Source organism: Loxodonta africana, chromosome 10 (genome assembly GCF_030014295.1).
Source record: "Loxodonta africana isolate mLoxAfr1 chromosome 10, mLoxAfr1.hap2, whole genome shotgun sequence".
Lineage (NCBI taxonomy): Eukaryota > Metazoa > Chordata > Mammalia > Proboscidea > Elephantidae > Loxodonta > Loxodonta africana.
Genome location: NC_087351.1, coordinates 88,542,765 through 88,564,161, shown reverse-complemented (window position 1 = coordinate 88,564,161; position 21,397 = coordinate 88,542,765). Strand labels below are relative to the sequence as shown.

The 21,397-nt window shown below is 40.0% G+C and overlaps 1 protein-coding gene across 6 annotated transcripts in view; it reads right to left on the bottom strand.

Annotated features, from left to right (window-relative positions):
- Positions 1-2,962: 2,962 nt before the first annotated feature.
- GPATCH2L (G-patch domain containing 2 like) overlaps positions 2,963-21,397 on the bottom strand; it is a 74,083-nt gene continuing 55,648 nt past the window's right edge. For 3 of the 6 annotated variants that reach the window (XM_023546396.2, XM_023546398.2, XM_023546394.2), the window contains one exon: positions 2,963-19,559. In XM_023546396.2, coding sequence (XP_023402164.1) covers positions 19,399-19,559 — 161 coding nt within the window. In that variant the 3' untranslated portion in view covers positions 2,963-19,398. The remainder of the gene's footprint in view (positions 19,560-21,397) is intronic. The other 3 variants (XM_023546395.2, XM_023546397.2, XM_023546399.2) reach the window with 3 other exon arrangements.

The following is a 21,397-nucleotide window of genomic DNA, read 5'->3' as shown; positions in this document are numbered from 1 at the left end:
TTCCTCGCTCCCCAAAAGGAACCAGAGATTCAAAACAAAGCACTTGAGAATCTTGGATCTAACAGAGAGGGGGAGTTTTGTTTCCTCCAGGATTTCAGGACGAAAAGGAAGCAACACTACTTTATCGTCTTTTAATGAGATGCAAAATAGTAATATCCTTATACCTAGAGCAATACTCACCCTTTGGTTCTAGACTTATTAGTGTTAGTATTGCTGTTAACCTTTCCAGTGCTGCAGCCACGTAGACGCATAAAGTACCGTCACTTCTGGAAACCTCCAGGACTGTCTACTGCTATTTCTCCTTTGAAAAGTCCCTGGGTGGTGCAAACGGTGAGCACACTCAGCTGTTAAACAAAAGGCTGGAGGTTCTAGTCCACCCAGAAGTGCCTCAGAAGAAAGGCCTGACGATCTACTTCTGAAAAATCAGCCACTGAAAACTCTATGGAGCACAGTTCTACTCTGACACACATGGGGTCACCATGAGTTGGAATCAACTCATTGGTGACTGGTTTATTTCTCCCTAGAGGGCAGTGGAAGGAGCCCTGGTGGTGCAACAGTTAAGCGCTTGATGTTAACTGAAAAGTTGACAGTTCAAACCCACCCAGCATCTCTGGAGGGAGAAAAGCCTGGCAATCTGTCCCCATAAAGATTAAAAAGATTACAGCCTAGAAAACCTACGGGGCAGTTCTACTCTGTCAAATTGGATCACTGTGAGTCAACATCAACTCAATGGCACCTAACAACACAAGGAAGCAATGGTTCAGTGATAGAATTCTTGCCTTCCATGTGGGAGATTAGGGTTCAATTTCTGACCAATGCACCTTACGCAAAGCTGGCACCCATCTGTGTGTGGAGCCCTGCGTGTTGCTGTGATGTTGAACAGGTTTCAGTGGCGCTTCCAGACTAAGATACTAGAAGGAAAGGCCTGGGGATCTACTTCTGAAAATCAGCCAATGAAAACCCTATGGATCACAACGGTCTGATCTGCAATCCATCATGTGGATGGCACAGAACTGGGCAGTGTTTCCTTCCCTTGTAGATGGGGTCACCATGAATCGGGGTCCGAGCAGATGGCAGTTACCAACAGCATCATCTCTCGTCCACATAGGAGTTGCCCTGGGAGATGGAAGTAGATGCTTTCTTCCACTTTTCTTTCTCTCTGGGGCCAGGAATGCTGGACAGAGGCCCCTGCCTGGGAGAGGCCGGACCAGGTGACCAGCAGTGGGCTTTCCAACCCTCAGCCTCTTGTAGGGTTCTTGTGGTGCAGACTGGAGTGGCTGGGCCCAAGGATCTGTTTTCTGCTTGTAGATATAATTGAGCAACTCATGTTCCACACTTCTACACAATGTCATTATTATTCCCACCACAGTTCTTAGAAGCAATAATTTTTCCAACTCATTTCTAAATGTAGAGGATTATATTTGTGTTACAAACATGGGCCTTAGCAGGAACACGGTTCATTTTATGTTACTCAATTCACCAGTACAAGGGACGCTGGCACTGAGGGTACAAAAGGTGAATATCCTAGAATGGTCTGAGGCAGTGTCTCCACCTGTTCCCACCCTGTCTCCCCACAGATCAGCTCCATGCCTTGAACCCTATTCCATCAGCTGATCACAGTCACTTCTGCCCTGGGCTCCCGGGCTCCAGTGGGCTCACCTCCTGACCACCTGAGCTCTTGTCTCTACTCCACACCGGACAGACCTGTGCTCAGGCTACCTGAGGTGGGTGGTGTTAAAGACATCCTCTGGCAGCCGGTTAGTCCAACACCTGGGATATATATTGTGCAAGAGCACGTCATTATCCTAACCAGAAGAGTTTTTTAGGATTAGTGTCGTTTCTTTAAATATTTAAAGGAATTTGCTAAAGAAGAAATCTGAGCCTAGAGTCTTCTTTCTGGGAAAGTTTTGATTACAGATACAAATTCTTAAAGATACAAGACCATTCAGATTTCCTATGTCTTCTTGAATTGATACAGAAAATTTCCTAGGCATTTGTCCCATTTCAGGTGGATTTTCAAATTTATTCACATAAAATTCTTCGTATCTTCTTATGATATTGGTAATACGTGCCTTCTTTTCTTTTTTTCCTTATCGGTTTTGCTAGGGCGTTATCAATTTTTTTAGTCTTTTCAAAGATTCAACCTTCAGTTTTGTTGACTTTCTCTTTTTATACTTTTACTTTCTATTTTATTGATTTCTGTTTTTACTTTTGTTCTTCTCTTCATTCTTTTATCTTGGATAATGCTATTCTTTTTCAACTTTTAAGATGGATACTTACATTGATTTTTAGCCTTACTTTTGATTACGTGCATTTAAAAAACAAATCTCCCTTTAAGTACAGCTTCACTTTTTTTCACTTTATTCTTCAAGTTTTGGTATGTCATATTTTTATTACAACTTACTTAAAAATTATCTGAAGTCCACTGTAATTTCTTTTTGAACTATTTGTTATGTAAAAGTATATTGCTTAATTTACATATATTTGAGGATTCTCTAGTTACCTTTTGTTGTTTTCTAGCTTAGTACACTTTGGTCAGAGAACATATTTTTAGATTATTTCACCCTTTAGAATTTGTTGAAGCTTGCTTTAAAGACAAGCATATGGTCAGTTTTGGTAAATGTTCTATGGGTGCTTAAAAATAATACATATTCTGACATTGTTGGTTGTAGGGTTTTATATATACCAATTAGGTTAAGTTTATTAATCATGTAGAAATCGTCCATATTCTTAGTGATTTTTTTTGACTGTTCTATCAATTGCCTATAGTTTTGTAATTTTGCTTTATATATTTTGAGGCTATATCATTAGGTGCATCAAAATACAAAATTATTATACCTTCCTGGTAGATTTATCCTTTTATCTTTGTGGCACGTTCCTCTTTATCTTTAGTAATGGTTCTTGACTTTCATCTGCCTTGACTAATATTTTTATAGCTACATCAATCTTCTTTTGGTTGGTCTTTGCTTGATTTTTTTTTTTTTTTCATTCTTTTACTTTCAATTTTTGTCTTTACACTTCAAGTGTGCCTCTGGAAAGCAATGCATAGTTAGGGTTTTACGATATTTATTAATGTGGTCGGCAGCCTCTTTAGGATGATCCCCCAAAATCCCCACCTCATGGCATCCAAGCTCTCATGTAATCTAATCCCCTCCTCTTGAGCGTGGATTGAACCTGATTCATCTCTAATGAAGCCTAATAATTTGCCATGAGATTAAGTCATTTCACACACGGGAGATGTGATGCACCTTTGTAATTTTGATAGATACTGCCAATCTCCATAGTTTGTACTACTGTATACAATGTATGAAAAAGTACCTATTTAACCATGCACTTGTCAATATAGTGTTATCAAACTTTATTGTTTTTGATAGGTGAAAAATTACTCTTATGACAAGTGAGGTTGAGCATGTTTCATAATATTAAGCCATTTGCATTTTCCCTTTTATGAAATGTCTGCTAATTTCCTTTGCCCATTTTTCTATTGGATTGCTGATCTGTTTCTTTTTGATTTGTAGGGGCTCTTTCTATATTAGATAAATTAGCCCTTATCCTGGTGGAGTTACAAATATCCTCCCCAGGTTCTCATTTGCATCTGCTTATGGTGCTATTGTCTTGAAGAAATTTGTTTCTATGAAGTCTAACTTATCAATCTTTTCTTTTATCGCTTCTTGGTTTTGTCATACTTAGATAGGCCTTCCCCCCTCTTAGATCATAAAAGAATTTTTATTTTTTTCCTGGTTACTTTTAAAGTTTTACTTTTTATGTTTAAATCTTTGAACTGCCTACAATTTGTCCTGGTCCAAGGAGTGAAGTATGGATCCAACTTAATTTTTTTCCAGAACACTACCCAGTGGTCCCTACCCCATTTACTGAATAATCTTTTTCCCACTGATTGAGAAGCCAATCGCCATTTGTATTTAGATTTCTGAACTATTCTGTTCTGCTCATCCGTCTCAACATTACCACATGGCTTTAATTGCCGTAGATTTACAAATTTTAAAATCCAATAGTTGCCCTGTATCACCATTCCTTTCTTTCCTGGCTATTCTTGCTTGTTTATTTTCCCATATGAACTTCAGAAATCAGCCCGTGTAAATTTTTTAAAAATTCTATTGGTATTTTTATTGGAGATCACATTAAATATATAGATTAAGGAGAAGTGAAGTCGTTATGATGCTGATTACTCCTCCCTAAGAATGTGGTTTTTCCATTTGCTCAGGTCTTGTTTTGTGTCCCTCCTTAGCATTTTTAATATTTCTACAAACAATATTTAAGTTTATTCCTAAGTATTTTATCTTATCTGCTGTTACTGTAAAATGGGTCTTTTCTTCCCTTATAGCATGTAGTTGGACATTGTATATACAAAGGCTATTGACTTCAAAAAATTAATTTTGTACTCATTTATTAAATTCTTGTTTTGTTTGTAATATTTTGGTTTCTAGGTAAACAATCCTATCTGCAAATTATAATTTTACCCTCTCTTACTTCCTAATTTCAATATCTTTAATTTCTTTCTCTGAGTCCTACAGAAGAATTTTAAATAATAGTGATTAGTGGACATCTTTGTCTTGTTCCTGACTTTAATGAGATTGCTTCTGGTATTCTCAATTAAGCATGGTTTTGGCTTTGGATTGAGATAAATATACTTTATCATATTAAGGAAATACCTAGCTATTCCTAATATTAAATGATCCTTGTATTCCTCAAATAAACCCCTCTTAGTCATGGGGCATTACTCTTTTATTTGGAGCCAGTCTGACTGGGTTCAAATCCTAGCTCTATCACTTATTATTTGATTTCAGACAGAATACTTCACCTCTTTTTGCTTCAGTTTCCTTGCCTATAAAACGGAGGATGATAAGTTCTATCTCTCTGGGTTGTTGTGGTAACTATACAGAAAGGTGAGCATCTTTCTAAGGGCCATTTGCATCTTTTTTTCTGTGAACTGTTCGTATCTCTTCACCATTTTTCTATAGGCTCTTCTCTATTCTTAAAGGCTCTTCATAAATTAAGGATATTACCTCTTAATCTGTGATATAAATTGCAAATATGTTTTCACAGTTATCCAGCCAATACACGCCTCTGTTGTGATCCTAGTCAGAGCAGTTCATAGTGGTTAAGTGGGCACTATCTAGTTCTTCTGGTCTCAGGGTTGTGTAGTCTGTGGTTCACGTGGTCCATTAGTCCTTTGGACTAATTGCTCCCTTGAGTCTCTGGTCTCCTTCACTCTCTCTCCCTTCATCCGAATGGAAGAGACCAGTACCTGTATCTTAGATGGCTATTGGCAAGCTTTTAAGACCCCAGATACTACTCACCATGGTAGGATGTAGAACATTGACTTTATGTATTATGTTGCGCCAATTGAGGTAGATGTCCGGAGTCTATGGTCCTTTGTCTTCTAGCCTAGGAACTTCATCCCCAAGGTGTTTGGTTATGTCTAAGAGGTTTCCCTGACTTTACCCATTGTGTGCTCTATGAGCCACACCCACAATCATGTATGTAGAAATATCTACCACCAAACCTGTATCTGCCAGTTGGTGTGTTCGCTTACATCCTCCCACACCTCTTGGCATATCTACCTATTTGTCCGTTTGTAAATTATTGTTTGTTAATACTGTTACTGCAGGATTGTCTAAGCTAGTTGCCGTAGTTGCCCTTTACTCTTACGTTTCTCTGAGTCCTCTCTTGCCTTGATCATGTTGTACTGACTTCCCCCATACAATGTATCGCCTTTTCCTTCGTCAATATTAACTCATGACTTCTATCTAATTGGTAATTTTCCCTCCTTCCCTTTCCTGTCCTTGGTAACCATCAAAGAATTTTTCTTTTTTCCTGTGTGTAAACCTTTTGTTGTTACCTCACAGTAGTGGTCTCATACTATATTTATCCTTTTGTGAATGACTTACTTCAGTCAGCATTATGTCCTCCACATTTATCCATGTTGTGAGATGTTTCTTGGATTAGTCATTATTTTTTATCATTTCGTAGTGATCCCTTGTGTGTGTGTGTACCATAGTTTGTTAATCCATTCATCTGTTGAAGGGCATTTAGGTTGTTTCCATCTTTTTGCTACTGTGAATAATGCTCAGTGAACATGGGTGTGCATATGTCTATTTGTGTCATAGGTCTTATTTCTTTAGAGTATATACCTAGGACTGGGATTGATGGATCATATGGCATTTCTATTTCCAGCTTTTTGAGGAAATGCTGTGTCTCCCAAAGTGGTTGTACCATTTTACATTCCCACCAGCAGTGTTTAAGAGTTCCAATCTCCCCGTAACCTAACATTTGTTACTTTGTTTTTTTTTTGTTTTTGTTCTTTTTGATTAGTGCCAGTAATGTGGAGGTGAGATGGTATCTCATTGTAGTTTTGATTTGCATCTCTCTAACAGCCAATAATTGTGAGCATTTCTTCATATGTTTGTTAGCTGCCTGAATGTCATATACTTTGCCCATTTTTTAACTGGATTGTCTTTTTTTATTTTTGAGATGTTGAAGTTTTCTTTAAATTTTAGAAATTAGTCCCTTGTCAGATACTTCATAGCCAAAATTTTTTTCCCAGTCTGTAGGTTCTCTTTTTACTCTTTTGGAGAAGTCCTTTTTTGAGCATATAAGTGTTTAATTTTTAGGAGGTCCCATTTATCTAGTTCATCTTGTGCTGTATGTGCATTTTTAGTTACGTCTGGTACTCTATTTATGCCATATATTAGGGTTCCTAGTGTTGTCTCTATTTTTTCCTCCATGATCTCCATAGTTTTAGGTTTTATATTTAGGTCTTTGATCCAATTTGAGTTAATTTTTGTGTATCATGTGAGGAATGGATCCTGTGTCATTTTTTTACAAATGGACATTCTCTTTTGCCAGTACCATTTATTGAAAAGACTGTCTTTTCACCCACTTAATGGTCTTTGGGTCTTTGTCAAAATCAGCTAACCATGTTGTTGTTGTAGGTGCCGTCAAGTTGGTCCCAACTCACAGCGATCCTATGTACAACAGAACAAAACACCACCCAGTCCTGCACCATCCTACAATCATTGTTATGCTTTAGCCCCCTGTGTCAATCCATCTTGTTGAAGGTCTTCCTCTTTTTCACTGGCCCTCTACTTTACCAAGCATGATGCCCTTCTCCAGTGACTGATCCCTCCTGATAACACGTCCAAAGTATGTGAGACATAGTTTCGCAACCCTTGTTTCTAAAGAGCATTCTGGTTGTATTTCTTCTAAGACAGATTTGTTCGACATTCCTCTTCAGCTTTTCATTCTCAGCATGGTAGTAGACCATGACTGTCCTATTCAAAATGGCCAATACCAGTCCACTTCAGCTCACTAATGCCTAGGATATCGATGTTTATGTGTTCTATTTCATTTTTGACTTCCAATTTTCCTAGATTCATACTTCATACATTTCACATTTTGATCATTAGTGGAAGTTTGCAGCTATTTCTTCTTATTTTGAGTCATGCCACATCAGCAAATGAAGGTCCCGAAAGCTTGACTCCATCCATGTCATTAAAGTTGACTCTACTTTGAGGAGGCAACTCTTCCCCAGTTGTCTTTTGAGGGGCTCATCTTCCAGCACTGTATCAGACGATGTTCCACTGCTATTCATAAGGTTTTCACTAATTCTTTTCAAAAGTAGACTGCTGGGCCCTTCTTCCTCATCTGTCTTAGTCTGGAAGCTCAGCTGAAACCACGCACTATGGGTGACCTGCTGGTATTTGAATACTGATGGCACACCTTCCAGCATCACAGTAACCTTAAGCCCCCATTGTACAACAAACTGACATACACGGGGGGCGGGGGGCAGCTGACCATAGGTGGATGGATTTACAACTGGGTTCTCAATTAATGTTCCATTTGTCTATGTGTCTGTCATTGTACCAGTACCAAGCTGTTTTGACAACCGTGGCTGTTCTGAGATCAGGTAACGCAAGCCCTCCTCCTTTGTTCTTCTTTAATATTGCTTTACTTATCTGCGGCCTCTTTCCTTTCCATATAAAGTTGGTGATTAGTTTTTCCATCTCAGTAAAGAATGTTGCTGAAATTTGGATTGGGATTGCATTGTTATCTGTAGATCGCTTTGGGTAGTATTGATGTTTTCACAATGTTGAGTCTTCCTGTCCATGAGCATGATGTTTTTCCATTGATGTAGGTTTTTAAAGTAGTGTTTTGTAGTTTTCTTTGTATAGGTCTTTTATGTCTTTGGTTAAATTTATTCCTAAGTATTTTACCTTATGAGGGGACTACTGTAAATGGTATTTTTTCTGATTTCCTTTTCAAAGTTCTCTTTGTTCTTGTATGGAAATCCAACTGATTTTTTATGTTGATCTTGTATCCTGCTACTTTGCTGAGTCCTTCTATTAGTTTCAGTAGCTTTCTTGTGGAATCCTTGGGATTTTCTATGTATAAGATCATATCATTCACAAATTGGGATAGTTTTACTTCTTCCTTACCAATTTGTATGCCCTTTATTTCCTTTTCTTATCTTATTGCTCTAGCTAGGACTTCCAGTACAATGCTGAATAAGACTGGTGATAAACGGCCTCCTTTTTTTTTTTGTCTGGTTCCCATTCTCAAGGGCATCTGTTGTTCTTTTTTAAGAGGTTTAAGCAGAAAGCTTGGAAACCCTGGTGGCATGGTGGTTAAGAGTTCAGCTGCTAACCAAAAGGTCAGCAGTTCAAATCCACCAGGCACTCCTTGGAAACCCTACAGGACTTTTCTACTCTGTCCTATATGGTCACTATGAGTGGGAATTGACCTGATGGGAATGGGTTTGGGTTTTTTTGGATGCTTATTCTTTTAGTGGTTACTCCAAATATTTTAACATGAATTACCTAAGGTCCAAAACTAGTTAAGACTCTTTACCCTCTTCTTGAATGATAAAAGTGGGACACTTTAACTACAACCACCCCCCTTCAAAATTATATTCTTTTGTTGCCTGGTGTTTTTTATCTTTTATTGCTTAAAATGTATGTAAAATATTTATTTTATTTTCTGTGCTAATAAGTACAATATCTAAAATGTTTGTGAATCTGATTCCCCTATGTTATTTTTGATGGCTCTCACTCATGGTATCTTATTTCCTTGTGTTGATTTTTAAATGTGAGCTATCCATGTGGTGCAGCAGTTAGTTAAGAGTTCTGGCTGGTAACCAAAATGTCAGCAGTTCAAATCCACCAGCCGCTCCTTGGAAACCCATGGGGCAGTTCTACTCTTTCCTGTGGAGTATCTATAGGGTCACTATGAGTTGGAATCAACTCAATGGCAATAAGTTTTTTTTTTTTTTTTAATCCATGTCCTTAGAACTTTATCTGTAAGAGTTTTTTGATACCTGGGTTGCAGTTTCATTCCTCTAGACAGGATTTGTGTTTGTTTCTGCAGTCATCTGAAGTTACTACTGATCTGGGTCCTCTGTAAATTAAACTTTCTCCTGGGAGTATTTTGGACCACAGAAATAGTATACATTTAGGCCATAAACCTCTATGAGGGACAACTTGTTACACATTTTGGGGTGGGGGAAAAAAAAACAGTTCCTCCATGTAGGGTCATGGTAAAGAAGAGGAAGTTTCCTTGTTATTTCTGCTTGGTGAGTTTGTTACTTACCCTTACACTCTTGAGGGTAGCACTTTAGGGGTCCCTGCTTTGTGGGAGATCTCAGATTAAACTCCCTGCCTTGAGCAGACTCTGCTTTATCTCCTGCACCCATTGTAGTCATTGCAACAGAGAATCAAGGTAACCAGAATTTAGCAGATAACTTCAGAGTAAAAGATGGTTTTTAGTTCACTTACCTCCCAAGGTAAGTAGCTGTCACTTCATCTCACGTACTTTGGATGTGTTATCAGGAGAGAACATTCCCTGGAGAAGGACATCATGCTTGGTTAAAGTAGGAGGTCAGCAAAAAAGAGGAAGACCCTCAACAAGATGGACTGACACAGTGGCTGCAACAATGGGCTCAAACATAGCAACAATTCCGAGGATGGTGCAGGGCCAGGCAGTGTTTTGTTCTATTGTACAAAGAGTTGCTATGAGTCAGAACTGACTCAATGGTACCTAACAACAACAACAAGATTCTTTGATTTCCTGCCAGTCCTCTGTGCATTTAGAAAGATATTTTTTGACCCTAGAGAATCAATGATAAAACTAACCCCCAAAAGTAAAAGAATTCAGTAAGGTAGCAGGATGTAAAATTAACACACGAAAATCAACAGCATTTATAGATACAAATAACATCCAGCAAGAAGACATATGATAAAGAAAACCTCATTTACCAGCAACAAATAGGATTAGATACTTAGGGATAAGCTTAACAAGAAATGTGCAAAACCTACACAGGAAAATTTTAAAACAGTCCTGAAAAGGCACAAAAATTGACTTGAACAAATGGAAAGACATCTCCCGTTCTTGGAAAGGATGACTTAATATTGTAAAGATGTCAGTACTCCCTAAGTTAACACAATTTCAATAAAAATACCAACACATTTTTTAAAGAGTTAGACAAGTTGACACAAGCTCACATAAAAAAACATTTAACAACAGTCAGGAAAACACTGAAAAACTATGACGGGGGACTAGTCCTACTAGACATTAAAACATACTATAAAGCCTTTGTAATTAAAACCATGTGGTACTGATTCATGAGTAGATAAATAGACCAGTGTAACAGAAAGCTCAGAAACACACCCGGTATATGAGGATCCTGGATTGAATTCTAAACCAGATAAAGGGCATTAGTGGAAAAACGGGTGAAATTTGAATAAAGTCTGCAGTTTAGTTAACAGTATTGTGTCAGTGTTAATTTCCTGGCTTTGATCATTTTACCGTGGGTATGTAAGTATGTAAGTTGTTAACATTAGGGAAAGCTGGGAGACGGGTACATAGCAACTTCATTCTTTGGCTTGTGGCGATCCAGTTGTCCTAGCACCATTTGAAAAGACTACTCTTTTTCCATTGAATTGGACTCCACACCCTTGTCAAAAATCAACTGGCCATAGGTGTATGGTTTTACCTTAGAGTTTTTGAGGATTGAGATGCTGTTTACAAATGGCATAAGATAATCACTCAGTAATTCACCATTGTTATTATTAGGTGGCTCTTGATATGGTTCTGGTAATTTTAAGGAAGAGTATATCCAAGTGACCCAGGAATGTCGTGCTTTGGGGTGGCCAAAGGTCCCAGTGGAAGACTGGCTTAGTTTAAAAAAAAAAAAATTGCCATCAAGTTGATTCCAATTCATAGCGACCCTACAGGAGAAACTAGAAACCATAGTGTGTCCAAGGCTATAAATCTTTATGGAAGCAGACTGCCACGCCTTTCTTATGCAGAGTGGCTGATGGGTTCAAACCACCAACCTTTCGGTTAGCAGCCAAGCGCTTTAACCACTGTACCACCAGGGCTTCTCTGGCTTAGTTAGTACTCAATAAATGTTTGTTTAATCAGTGAACAGGGCAATGGCTCTAGTAGGACCTTCGCTATTTTTATTGGCTGTCCAGCATCTGAATTGCTTTCTCATGTTTGAAGAATTCACCCTACCCCTAAGAGAAGCTAAAAATCCTGAAGGATCTCATTCTTACTTCCTGCAGCTAGGACACAGGCACATGACCCAGGCGCTACTAATCAGATTCGCCTGTCTCAGATTTTGAATCAGAAACTCATGATTCAAAGAAGTCAAGAACACACAGCGTTCGTTCTAGTAAGGGTGGAACCCGTACAGTTTACACAGCAGCACGCACAATGTTAGTGAAATAGAAAATCAAGTCCCACTTTGAGTAGTAGAGCTGGTGCCTGAAACCCCTGAAAAAGCTCTAATAACATGCAGCATGGTGTCCAAGGCCAAAAGGGAACGAGGAAGAGGTCTGCTTCAGTCCCTAAATCCAAACTAAAATCTGATCAGCAGCAGAAAGTCAAAAACTGAAGACAGCACTAGATTGGTGGGGGGGGCTCCTTCTGGGTTGAAGTGGGCCCAGGCCTCCTTATCCTACCAAGATTCTGACTTATCATGAATAGCAACTTCACCTACTAGTAAACAGGGGAGATCCATCTAAGAATCTGATTAGCAATTCCAGCCCCTTCAGTAGACTTGGAGGAGGAGGAGCAAAGAGAAGAGAGTAAGGGAAGGAGCAGAGAGCTGAGTATGCTCTTTTACCTGTTGCCGTCGTTGATTCTGACTTATAGTGACCCTATAAGACAGAGTAGAAGCCCCATACGTTTCCAAGGAGCAACTGGTGGAATTGAACTGCTGACCTTTGGTTAGCAGCTGAGCTCTTAACCACTGTGCCACCAGGGTTCCTGCTCTCTCTGAGGTGGCTACAATGATTATTAATGGATGTCAACTCTCACTCTAACTGTGGAAGCCAGTGCACTAAGGTGGTATGCAGAAGGAACTCATTAGCAGTGTTAACACAATTCGTGTTGGAGGCAGACATTCACAGTCTGTCTGACTGACCTGCCAGTCAGCCGATCTACCTGTGGAGACTAAAAGAGCTAAGCAGTAGGAGAAAAATCAGGAGAGGGTGGGGTCAGAAAAGGGAAGATTCCAAAAAGGAAGTAGTTATACCATATCAATGTTATAAAGATCAACCTAAAAACTAAATTTTACCAACCAGAAGTCATTGGTGAACCCAGCAAGCAGAATTTTGATGGTGGTAAGAATAGCAGCCAGGTTTAAGTGTAGTGGTTCTCTGCCTTGGCTGTACATTGCTTTACACCTTCCCATTCTAATGTAATTGGTCTGTGGTTCAGCCCGGGAAGTAGGATTTTTTAAAGTTTCCCAGGTGATCCTAGTGTGTAGCCAAGGTTAGAAACCACTGCTTCAATGGACTGAGGAATTAATGAAGGACTAATGGCAGAAAGTGCCAGTGAGGGTAGTACACTTTAGTGGTAGTCAAGGGGTTGAAAGGGCTGAAGAGGGGTATTTTTACTCGGAGAGGGAGTCTTTGAACATGTTTAAGTGCAAAGCCACTCATGCCAGTGGTGAAAGGCTGAGGCTAAACAGAGCAAGGCATCTGAGCAAGAACATCGTGGGACCTAGGATATAGGAGAAGGGACATCTTGGGCAGGACAGACACGATGGGAGAGGGGTGAGAAAGGATGTATGTGAATGTGTGGAGGTGGGGAAGTTCCTGCCAATGCCTCTCGGTATTATCTGTTAGGGAGGGGTGAGATTAGCTGCTGAGGTTGAGGAGGGAAGGTGGGAGTAGAAACGGTGGCCAGTTTGCAAAAGCTGCTGAAAAACAGATGGGGTGACAAATAACATTGCAAGTAATTTCAATTTCACCATAATTGTGGGGTGACATTACCTAACAGGGTTGTATCACAGAGAAAAGGAGCTCTGGTGGTACATGGTTAAAGCACTCAACGAAGATCAGCAGTTCAAGCCCACCAGCAGTTCTGTGGGAGACTAGACCTGCCAATCTGTTCCCATAAAGATTACAGTCTTGGAAACTCTATGGGGCAGTTCTACTCTGTCCTACAGGGTCGTTGTGAGTTGGAGTCAACTCAAAGGCACAGAACATCATCACAGAGAAACACATGGCTCACTGGGAGGAGCAAGATGTAGAATTTATACATAGTTAAATAGGCTGATTCTAAGACAAAGCCACCAAGGTCATTTTTAAGTTCTCTGATACTTCCTGCCTTTTTTCCCATTAAAAACATTTGAATGAGGGATCTGCCAGGGAACAGAACTTAAAAAAAAAAAGGAAACATTAATTTTCATAATTGACATCTTAAAAGGCTTCCAACATTTTATATCCCCACATCTTCATAATATCTAGTAACATATTTTTGGCTGGAGGTAGTTTTAACTGGTCTTCAAGTAGGTAGTTGGGTTTGCCTTTTTCCTCTGTATCTCTTTGAAGAGAGCTTTTTGGCGAGGAATACTTAAAAAAATGACCATCTACTTGAAGTCAATTTAAAGACCAGAACTGGTTGCTTCTTTTAAATACATTGTTTTGCATTATATCATCAAGATGGAATAGAAAAATTGTATAATGTTTTAAGACTGCAAAAATGTAAATGAGAGCTAAACAGCCTACAAATGAGCATCTGAAGAAATGGCCCTAGAGAAATCCTAGTAGTCCTTTCCAAGCACGATGAACTCTTTAGCCACACGTGTTCCCTGAAAGAGAAAACTTGGGTTCACAGGCTTCAGCAACAAGTTAGGGCCCAGCCTAATTAATACAAATAATATAGAAAAAATGGCCATGAGTTCAATCCAAAGCTTTAAGAGTCCATATTCTGAAATGCTGCATCTGTGAGTCAGGCAATAAAAAGATACATGATGATATTGCTATTCGTCCCCAGCTCCTGCAGAATCATCAGCTGAGATGTAAAACAATCTGTATGATTAAGTGGGATCACTTAAAATTGATTTCTACATGCTCTGAAGTGCTGAGATGAAGACCCAACAAAAGATATAATTTAACAGGTACTTATTACGTATCTGCTATGTACCAGAGTGTTTTTCCCCAATTATTTTTAATTGTTCTGAGCTACACTTCAAAGGATCCATCATTATCATGCTGGAAAATATATATTTTCCCTTGAAACTAAGATCTAATGAATATCATAAAATCACAGATGGCAATATCTTACACGAATTGTTTTTACTGTCGATTATGAAAAACAACTATCATTCATTGACTAAAACTTCATTGTTGTTCGATTTTAATTCACTTAAAAAAGGTATTTCCACCCATCTAAACATGGCCTTCTGGGCATTTTCTACCGTATCATGCTTTCTCATAAATAACTCCAGGAGATCTTTCAGAATCTTGAGGAAAAACATATGGAAGATAAAGACATTATCAGTGCTTATAAAGAACCATACACAGAGCCCCTCTTTGCTAATGGAGGAAAATATAAGAGCAACTCAGAGCTAAGGGTACTACAGTATATTAAAACTTTTTTTTTTTTTAAGTGAAACTTGCTCAAAGGCTGTGTAACGGTTAAGATTGCGTGTCAACTTGGCTAGGCCATGATTCTCAGTGTTTTGGCAATCGTATAACATTGTGATCACTTCCCTGTTGAGATTTGGTAAGTGATCACCCCCACGATGGAATGTGCTGTGAGTTGGTACTGGTGTGGGTGGGGCCTGTGGTGGCTCACCGCCCCCCTCAGCCTTCATCTCTCTGCCCTCCACTCCTGCCTCTTCCTGCTCTCCATGCCAGGGCTTTCGCTTGGTCTGGATCCTGCAGCTGGCTCCTGTTCACCTGACCTCTGGTTCTCGGGACTTGAGGTAGCAGCTTACCTGCCATCTTGCCTGCCCATCTTGGGATTCGTGGATCTTCACAGCCTGTGAGCAACAACGGCCCTGGTCTCCGGCCTGCTGATCTTGAGTTTGCAGGTCCCCACAGCTACATGAATCAGGGGATGTTTGGCCACGTTTGTTTTGCTGGGCTTGTTAAAAACCTGATAATCCACACTCTTCAGAAATACTGCCCATTTTCTTCATTTGTTTTCAATGGTGCTGTTTCCATACATTCAACTTTCATCTGTTTTGTGATCTTAATGGAAGTGAAAGCATCTTTGGGCCATGTGCATTTACTGCACGATGGAGAGCCCACCATGTTCCTCAGTTTCCCCTCTGTATATTTTCTGAGAGCAGGAATCCATCCTGATTGTTCCCACCATCAGTAACTCCACTATCATGGCCCGAGTGGGAGATAAGAAAATACCGACAAGTAAACTGGCAGCTCAGGCACTGACAAAGGGAGCAGCTGACAGCAAAAGCCAACTGTCTCTACCATTCCTCCCACCATTCCATAAACCATGGTCCCAACTACACTGCATCCACAGCTGGGGAAGCGACTTGTTCTCATCTCAGCCCAGATGAGGGTCACAGGGCACACAGAACACAGGATACCGTTTCACTGCTGAGACTTGTACGTCGCCTTCTCCTGAGAAGAAGCCTGTGGCTCAGAACCATAGTAACGAAGCCAAAATAAAGCAAAGCCCTGCAAGGAACCACGTACACCCAACAGTCATCACCTGGAGCCCAAGTGGAGAAGAAAGCAAAGCCCTGCAATGAACCACGTACACCCAACAGTCATCACCTGGAGCCCAAGTGGAGAAGCCATCACATCTTCGATGACTGTGCCAGCCCAGCTCCTCTCTCAGCACTCCGCAGCTTCCTCTGCCCTAAGTGACTTCCGTGAGAACTCACCTCCTTTACTTCTCAACATCAGGTCTTCTGGTGCCACGCAGTTTCCAAACTGCGAAGTTATCTCAACTCCATCTCTCTGGGATTTATAAAGAGTTCAATAACTTGTCCTCAGTGTTGAACTGGACTTGACAAACGATGCCACAAGCTTCACAGATTAAGAGGCTTTATTTCAGTTTTTGGTCATGTTGCTGCCAAAATGACCTTGTTTGCAGCCTATAATATTGTCTGAAATTTTCAACTGCATTTGATTTCTACAGAATCCAAGACTAAATGTGGCCTCTTTGCCAACCACACCTCATTCAGTAAAGATTCTATGCCCCTCCCCTCAACCCTATCCCCAACAGTCCCCATCCCACCCCCCAAACCCACCAATTTGGCACCATTAAATGGTTACTTATTTCCTCTTCTGAATAGTTCTTACCAAAAGGCAACACAAGAGTTTTGAAACAAACGAAGTTGTCCCTTTAAAACACTGTGTCTGAAAAATAATCTCAAACTCTTAAAATCATAGGCAAACTAACTTTTTATGAATGATCCTCATTTTTGCCCATTGTGAAAAATACACAAGAATTAGGATTCAGACTGGCAGTTTGTGCAGCCGGCTGGCACAAATCCGACACCTGGAATAAACAAGAACTGTGGAACACAGCTTCAGTTGTTACTCTGGAGCGGATCAAACACAGGTGAGCTCAAGGATCATCCTCAAAGTGAGATCAGAGTTTTTTCAACACGGATTACAAAACCTGATTAAGAAATTCTATCCTTTCTTGAAAGGTAAAATTTTCTTAATTTATGACACCACACACTATGACATATAAACAAGAAATTTCAACTTTAAGATTCAAAATACATCTGATTCTAAGGTTATTTCTCTGGAATTGGTTCGTACAGAAAACGTAGAGTAAAAGAGCAGGTGGTTGATAATTCCTTAAGCATGCACACACAGCACCTTAAAACGAGGGGCATAATTTACAACCCTGTGGTGAAAACATTTGTCTGCTTTGCAGTTATCCTCATAGGCAACTAATTTCCTTCTCCAGTTACAACAGGTAGATGTTGCATTCTTGGGTGATCCCTGTTGGAAGAATTGAAAATGTGCAGAAAAGCATGTCGAGAAAGATAAACATTCATGGCATATTGTTTCATAAACAGGGATCTCAGACTCACTCTGGTCTAAAAATGAAAAGCAAAAGATTATATAGCCCGGGGCAGAGAAAGTCTGAGATGTTAGTATTGGCTTGATTATTTGATTGGGGGTAAGTCACTAAAATCTGTGACTGTCGTCGTCTCTGTAAAATGGCAGCAGTCACCTACCCTTACATCACAGAGATGTTTACTGTGTACATAAAAGTGTATACATAAATTATTTTTAATTACAGCTTGAAGGAAGAGTGCTGGGCAACACGTCACGGGGAAAGGATGCTGGAACATCTCTGCCACCTGAACTGTGGAGTCTCAATGGGCCACGATCTGGACCAATCGCTGCATGAACTATGCAGCTTGGTACACAAAGGAAAAAACAATCATGCCCATAGATCTCTCCTTTGAATCTCACCAAGTATATTAAAAATGTCTCCCAGGTCACTGTGGGAACAAGGTGAGAATGCAAATATGACAACAAAACCCACCCTCATCATTGGCAAAGCTCAGTTGTGCCATTTTATATTCAACAGACATTATATTTTCTATATTTCTATGGGTGTAGCTCACGGAGAAGAGAAGTGCAGCCTTGAAGCCCTCCGGACCAGGGTGGCTCCCATCTGCCCCTTTCTTCCACATATTCCTTGTTATGGACAACTGGCATTTTCTCAGTCTCACATAAAGTGCTATGTAAACTTAGCTCCAAGTCCCTCTCTTTCCAGCCAGATTCCCACCCGTCCCCACCAATAAGGACATTCTGAAGCTACCATCAATAAGGACTATAAGGGAATAAGTCACCTACCATTACGTTCTGTGTGAGAAAAGGGGACAACTGCGCTATGAGGAAAGGATGCCCCATTCCACTCTGTACCCATTTACGCACATAAACTAGCCAGTGCAGGGTTTGGGGTTCCTCTAGAGCATTAAGAGAGCGGTACACACATGTCCATACATTTCAGAGTGAAAGCACTTGATTCATACCAATAAGAGCCCTCTGTTAACCAAGCCGCTGAACGACAGACACTCTTGATAATACGTCTTAGAAAGGGTGGCTTTTCTCCAGCAGCTCCAGGCAATCACTTATTCCTCACTTTGACAAAGCAGCATCCAACTTCAGGCATGACTGTACATATAACTCTACATGCAGCTGAGCCGCCAGAAACACACCAAGTAGAAAGGCATATCAAAAAGACATTTTTCCTCCCCAAATATGGCCCCAAAAAGCCATTATTATAATAGAGTATGAATTTTTGCTTCAGGTTACTGACCTATATTACTAATAAAAGTTCTGCTTAGTACATAAAGGCTTACACTGCAACATGAAGTATTAAGAAACAACCCACTGACTACTCTGAGTTTGCTGAGCACCTAACCCATCTTCTTCATTACACCAATCTGTATAGGTTTACAGGTCCTCTTTCAGCAGAAAACGAACTTCGGAGATGGGACAAAGTACAGTCCACTGCTGGTGATCCCATCAGACCATCTGCAGGAAAATGAAAGACGCCCCCAAGGCCCATGCTGCTGGTCTCTCTTTCGAGGCCCCACGTTGGGAAACTGGTTGGTTTATCTTATTGGTGCTCTGAGTGAATCCAGACCAGGCCCAAAGGCAAGCCTTACCTCCTGAAGCACAATTCCACACAGAGCCTAACTCAGTGTTTAAATTTGTCCAGAACCGGCTGCCAATTTGCATCTTCCTCAACTGACATTAGAAGCTCTGTACAAAGGGTGTGCAAAAGCAGTCACTAGTTTTTCAACAAGAAATACACACCTGCAAATAAAGCAACGACTCTGTAAATGGGGCTGTAGAAAGATGTTGGGACAGCAATAAAAATAGAACAGATACAGCATAGCACGACATTATTTTTTTAAAAACTGCTACCTGGATACTCTGCTAATTAAAAAAAAAGATTCCCACAACACGATTTTCCCAGAGAAAGAGTCCACTCCTCTGTCTGAAAAGGAGCCTGTCCTAGTAGTGAAGGAAGAAAGGACGGGGAATGCCAATTAAGATATGCAAGACTCTATAATAAAAAGTCTAAAACTTGCTTTAGCAACATCCAGTCAGCTCCCAGCAGGGGAAGTATTGCTCTCTAGCCGTATCCAGGGCTCTTTTCTTGTGGCATTTTAAAAAACGTAGCTGTAGTTGACTCAGTGGCTTTCTCTGCTGCAGAGGTCCTGATCAACCACTCGGAGTTTGGAGATTTCTGGACTTGTGAGGCTGGTGTGGCTGGCTCCATTGTGTCTGTGAGAACTGGAAAGGTTGTTACAATAAAAAGTAAAGAGGAAAAAAATCAAAGGGAGACAAATTAGAATAAGACAAATCAGAATACGAGATGCTTCAAAGAAAAATTTTCTTACTGCTTAAATTTTATATCCTATTACCCCAAGTGGCCACATAAGGTTTCACTTTACAGGGAAAAAAAAAAAGAGGGGGTGGGTAAAATTTAGGATAATATTTCTTCATCTGAGAAATGGGCTTAACCCAACAAATGAATAAATTCTGTAGTACAAATGAATAATGTAGTAATAATAATCACTTATTAACCACTTGCATGCCAGGCACTGTACTGCTTAAACACTACACGTTCATGATCTTATCTCTTAATACAAATTCTTTGAAGTAGGTATTGTCATCTCAATCTTACAGGCCAGAAAAAGAAGGCACAGAGAGCAATATGACAGCATCACCAATAAAGAAAACGATAGAAAATAATAATACAACAGGCCCCATGTTTTCGAACAAGGACGCAAGAGATATTCTGGGCAGCATAACCATTACTTGTGCGATGCCATCCTGTATGTTTTAGGACACTTACCATCTGGACCCAATTCACTGAATACCAATAGCACTGCCTGGTCATTCTGATAGCCAAACATTGTCCTCATATTTCCACATGCCCCCTAAGAGGAAAGGACACACCAACCACTAAAGCCAAAGATGAAGAAATAGAAGATTTTTATCAACTTTTGCAGTCTGAAATTGATCAAACATGTAGTCAAGATGTACTGATAATTACTGGTGACTGGAATGTGAAAGCTGGAAACAAAGAAGAAGGATAAGAAGTTAGAAAATACTGCCTTGGTGACAGAAATGATGCCGGAGACTGCATGACAGAATTTTGCCAAGACCAAGAACTTATACATTGGAAAAACTTCTTTTTCAAAAACAAAAACAGCCGACTATACACGTGGACCTCACCAGACAGAATACATAAGGGTCAAATTGACTACATCGGTGGAAAGAGACAATGGAGGAGTTCAATATAATCAGTCAGAACAAGGCCAGGAGCCAAGTGAGGAACAGATCATCAACTGCTTATATGCAAGTTCTAGTTGAAGCTGAAGAAAATTATACAAGTCCATAAGAGACAAAGTATATCCCATCTGAATTCAGAGACCATCTCAAGGATAGATTTGACACAATGAACACTAACGATCAAAAACCTGAGGAACTATGGAATGGTATCAAGGACATTACACATGAAGAAAGCAAGAGGTCATTAAAAAGACAGGAAAGAAAGAAAAGACCTAAATGGATGTCAGAAGACTCTGAAACTTGCTGTGTAATGTAGAGTAGCTAAAGCAAACAGAAGAAATGATGAAATAAAATAGTTGAAATGAAGATTTCAGAGGGCAGCTTGAAAAGACAAAGTATTATAATGAAACGTGCGAAGACCTAGAGTTAGAAAACCAAAAAGGAAGAACATGCTCGGCATTTCTCAAGCTGAAAGAACTGAAGAAAGAATTCAAGCCTCAAGTTGCAATACTGAAGGATTCTATGGGGAAAATATTGACTGATGCAGGAAACATCAAAAGATGGAAGAAATAAACAGAGTCACTGTACCCAAAACAATCGATGTTCAGTCATCTCAGGAGGTGGTATATGATTGTGAACTGATGGTACTGAAGGAAGAAGTCCAAACTGCACTGAAGCCGCTGGTGAAATACAAGGCTCCAGGAAATGATGGAACATCAACTGAAACGTCTCAGCAAACGGATGCAACAATGGAAGCGCTCACTTACCTATGCCAAGAGATTTGGAAGAAAGCTACCTGGCCAACCAACTGGAAGAGGTCCATATCTGTGCCT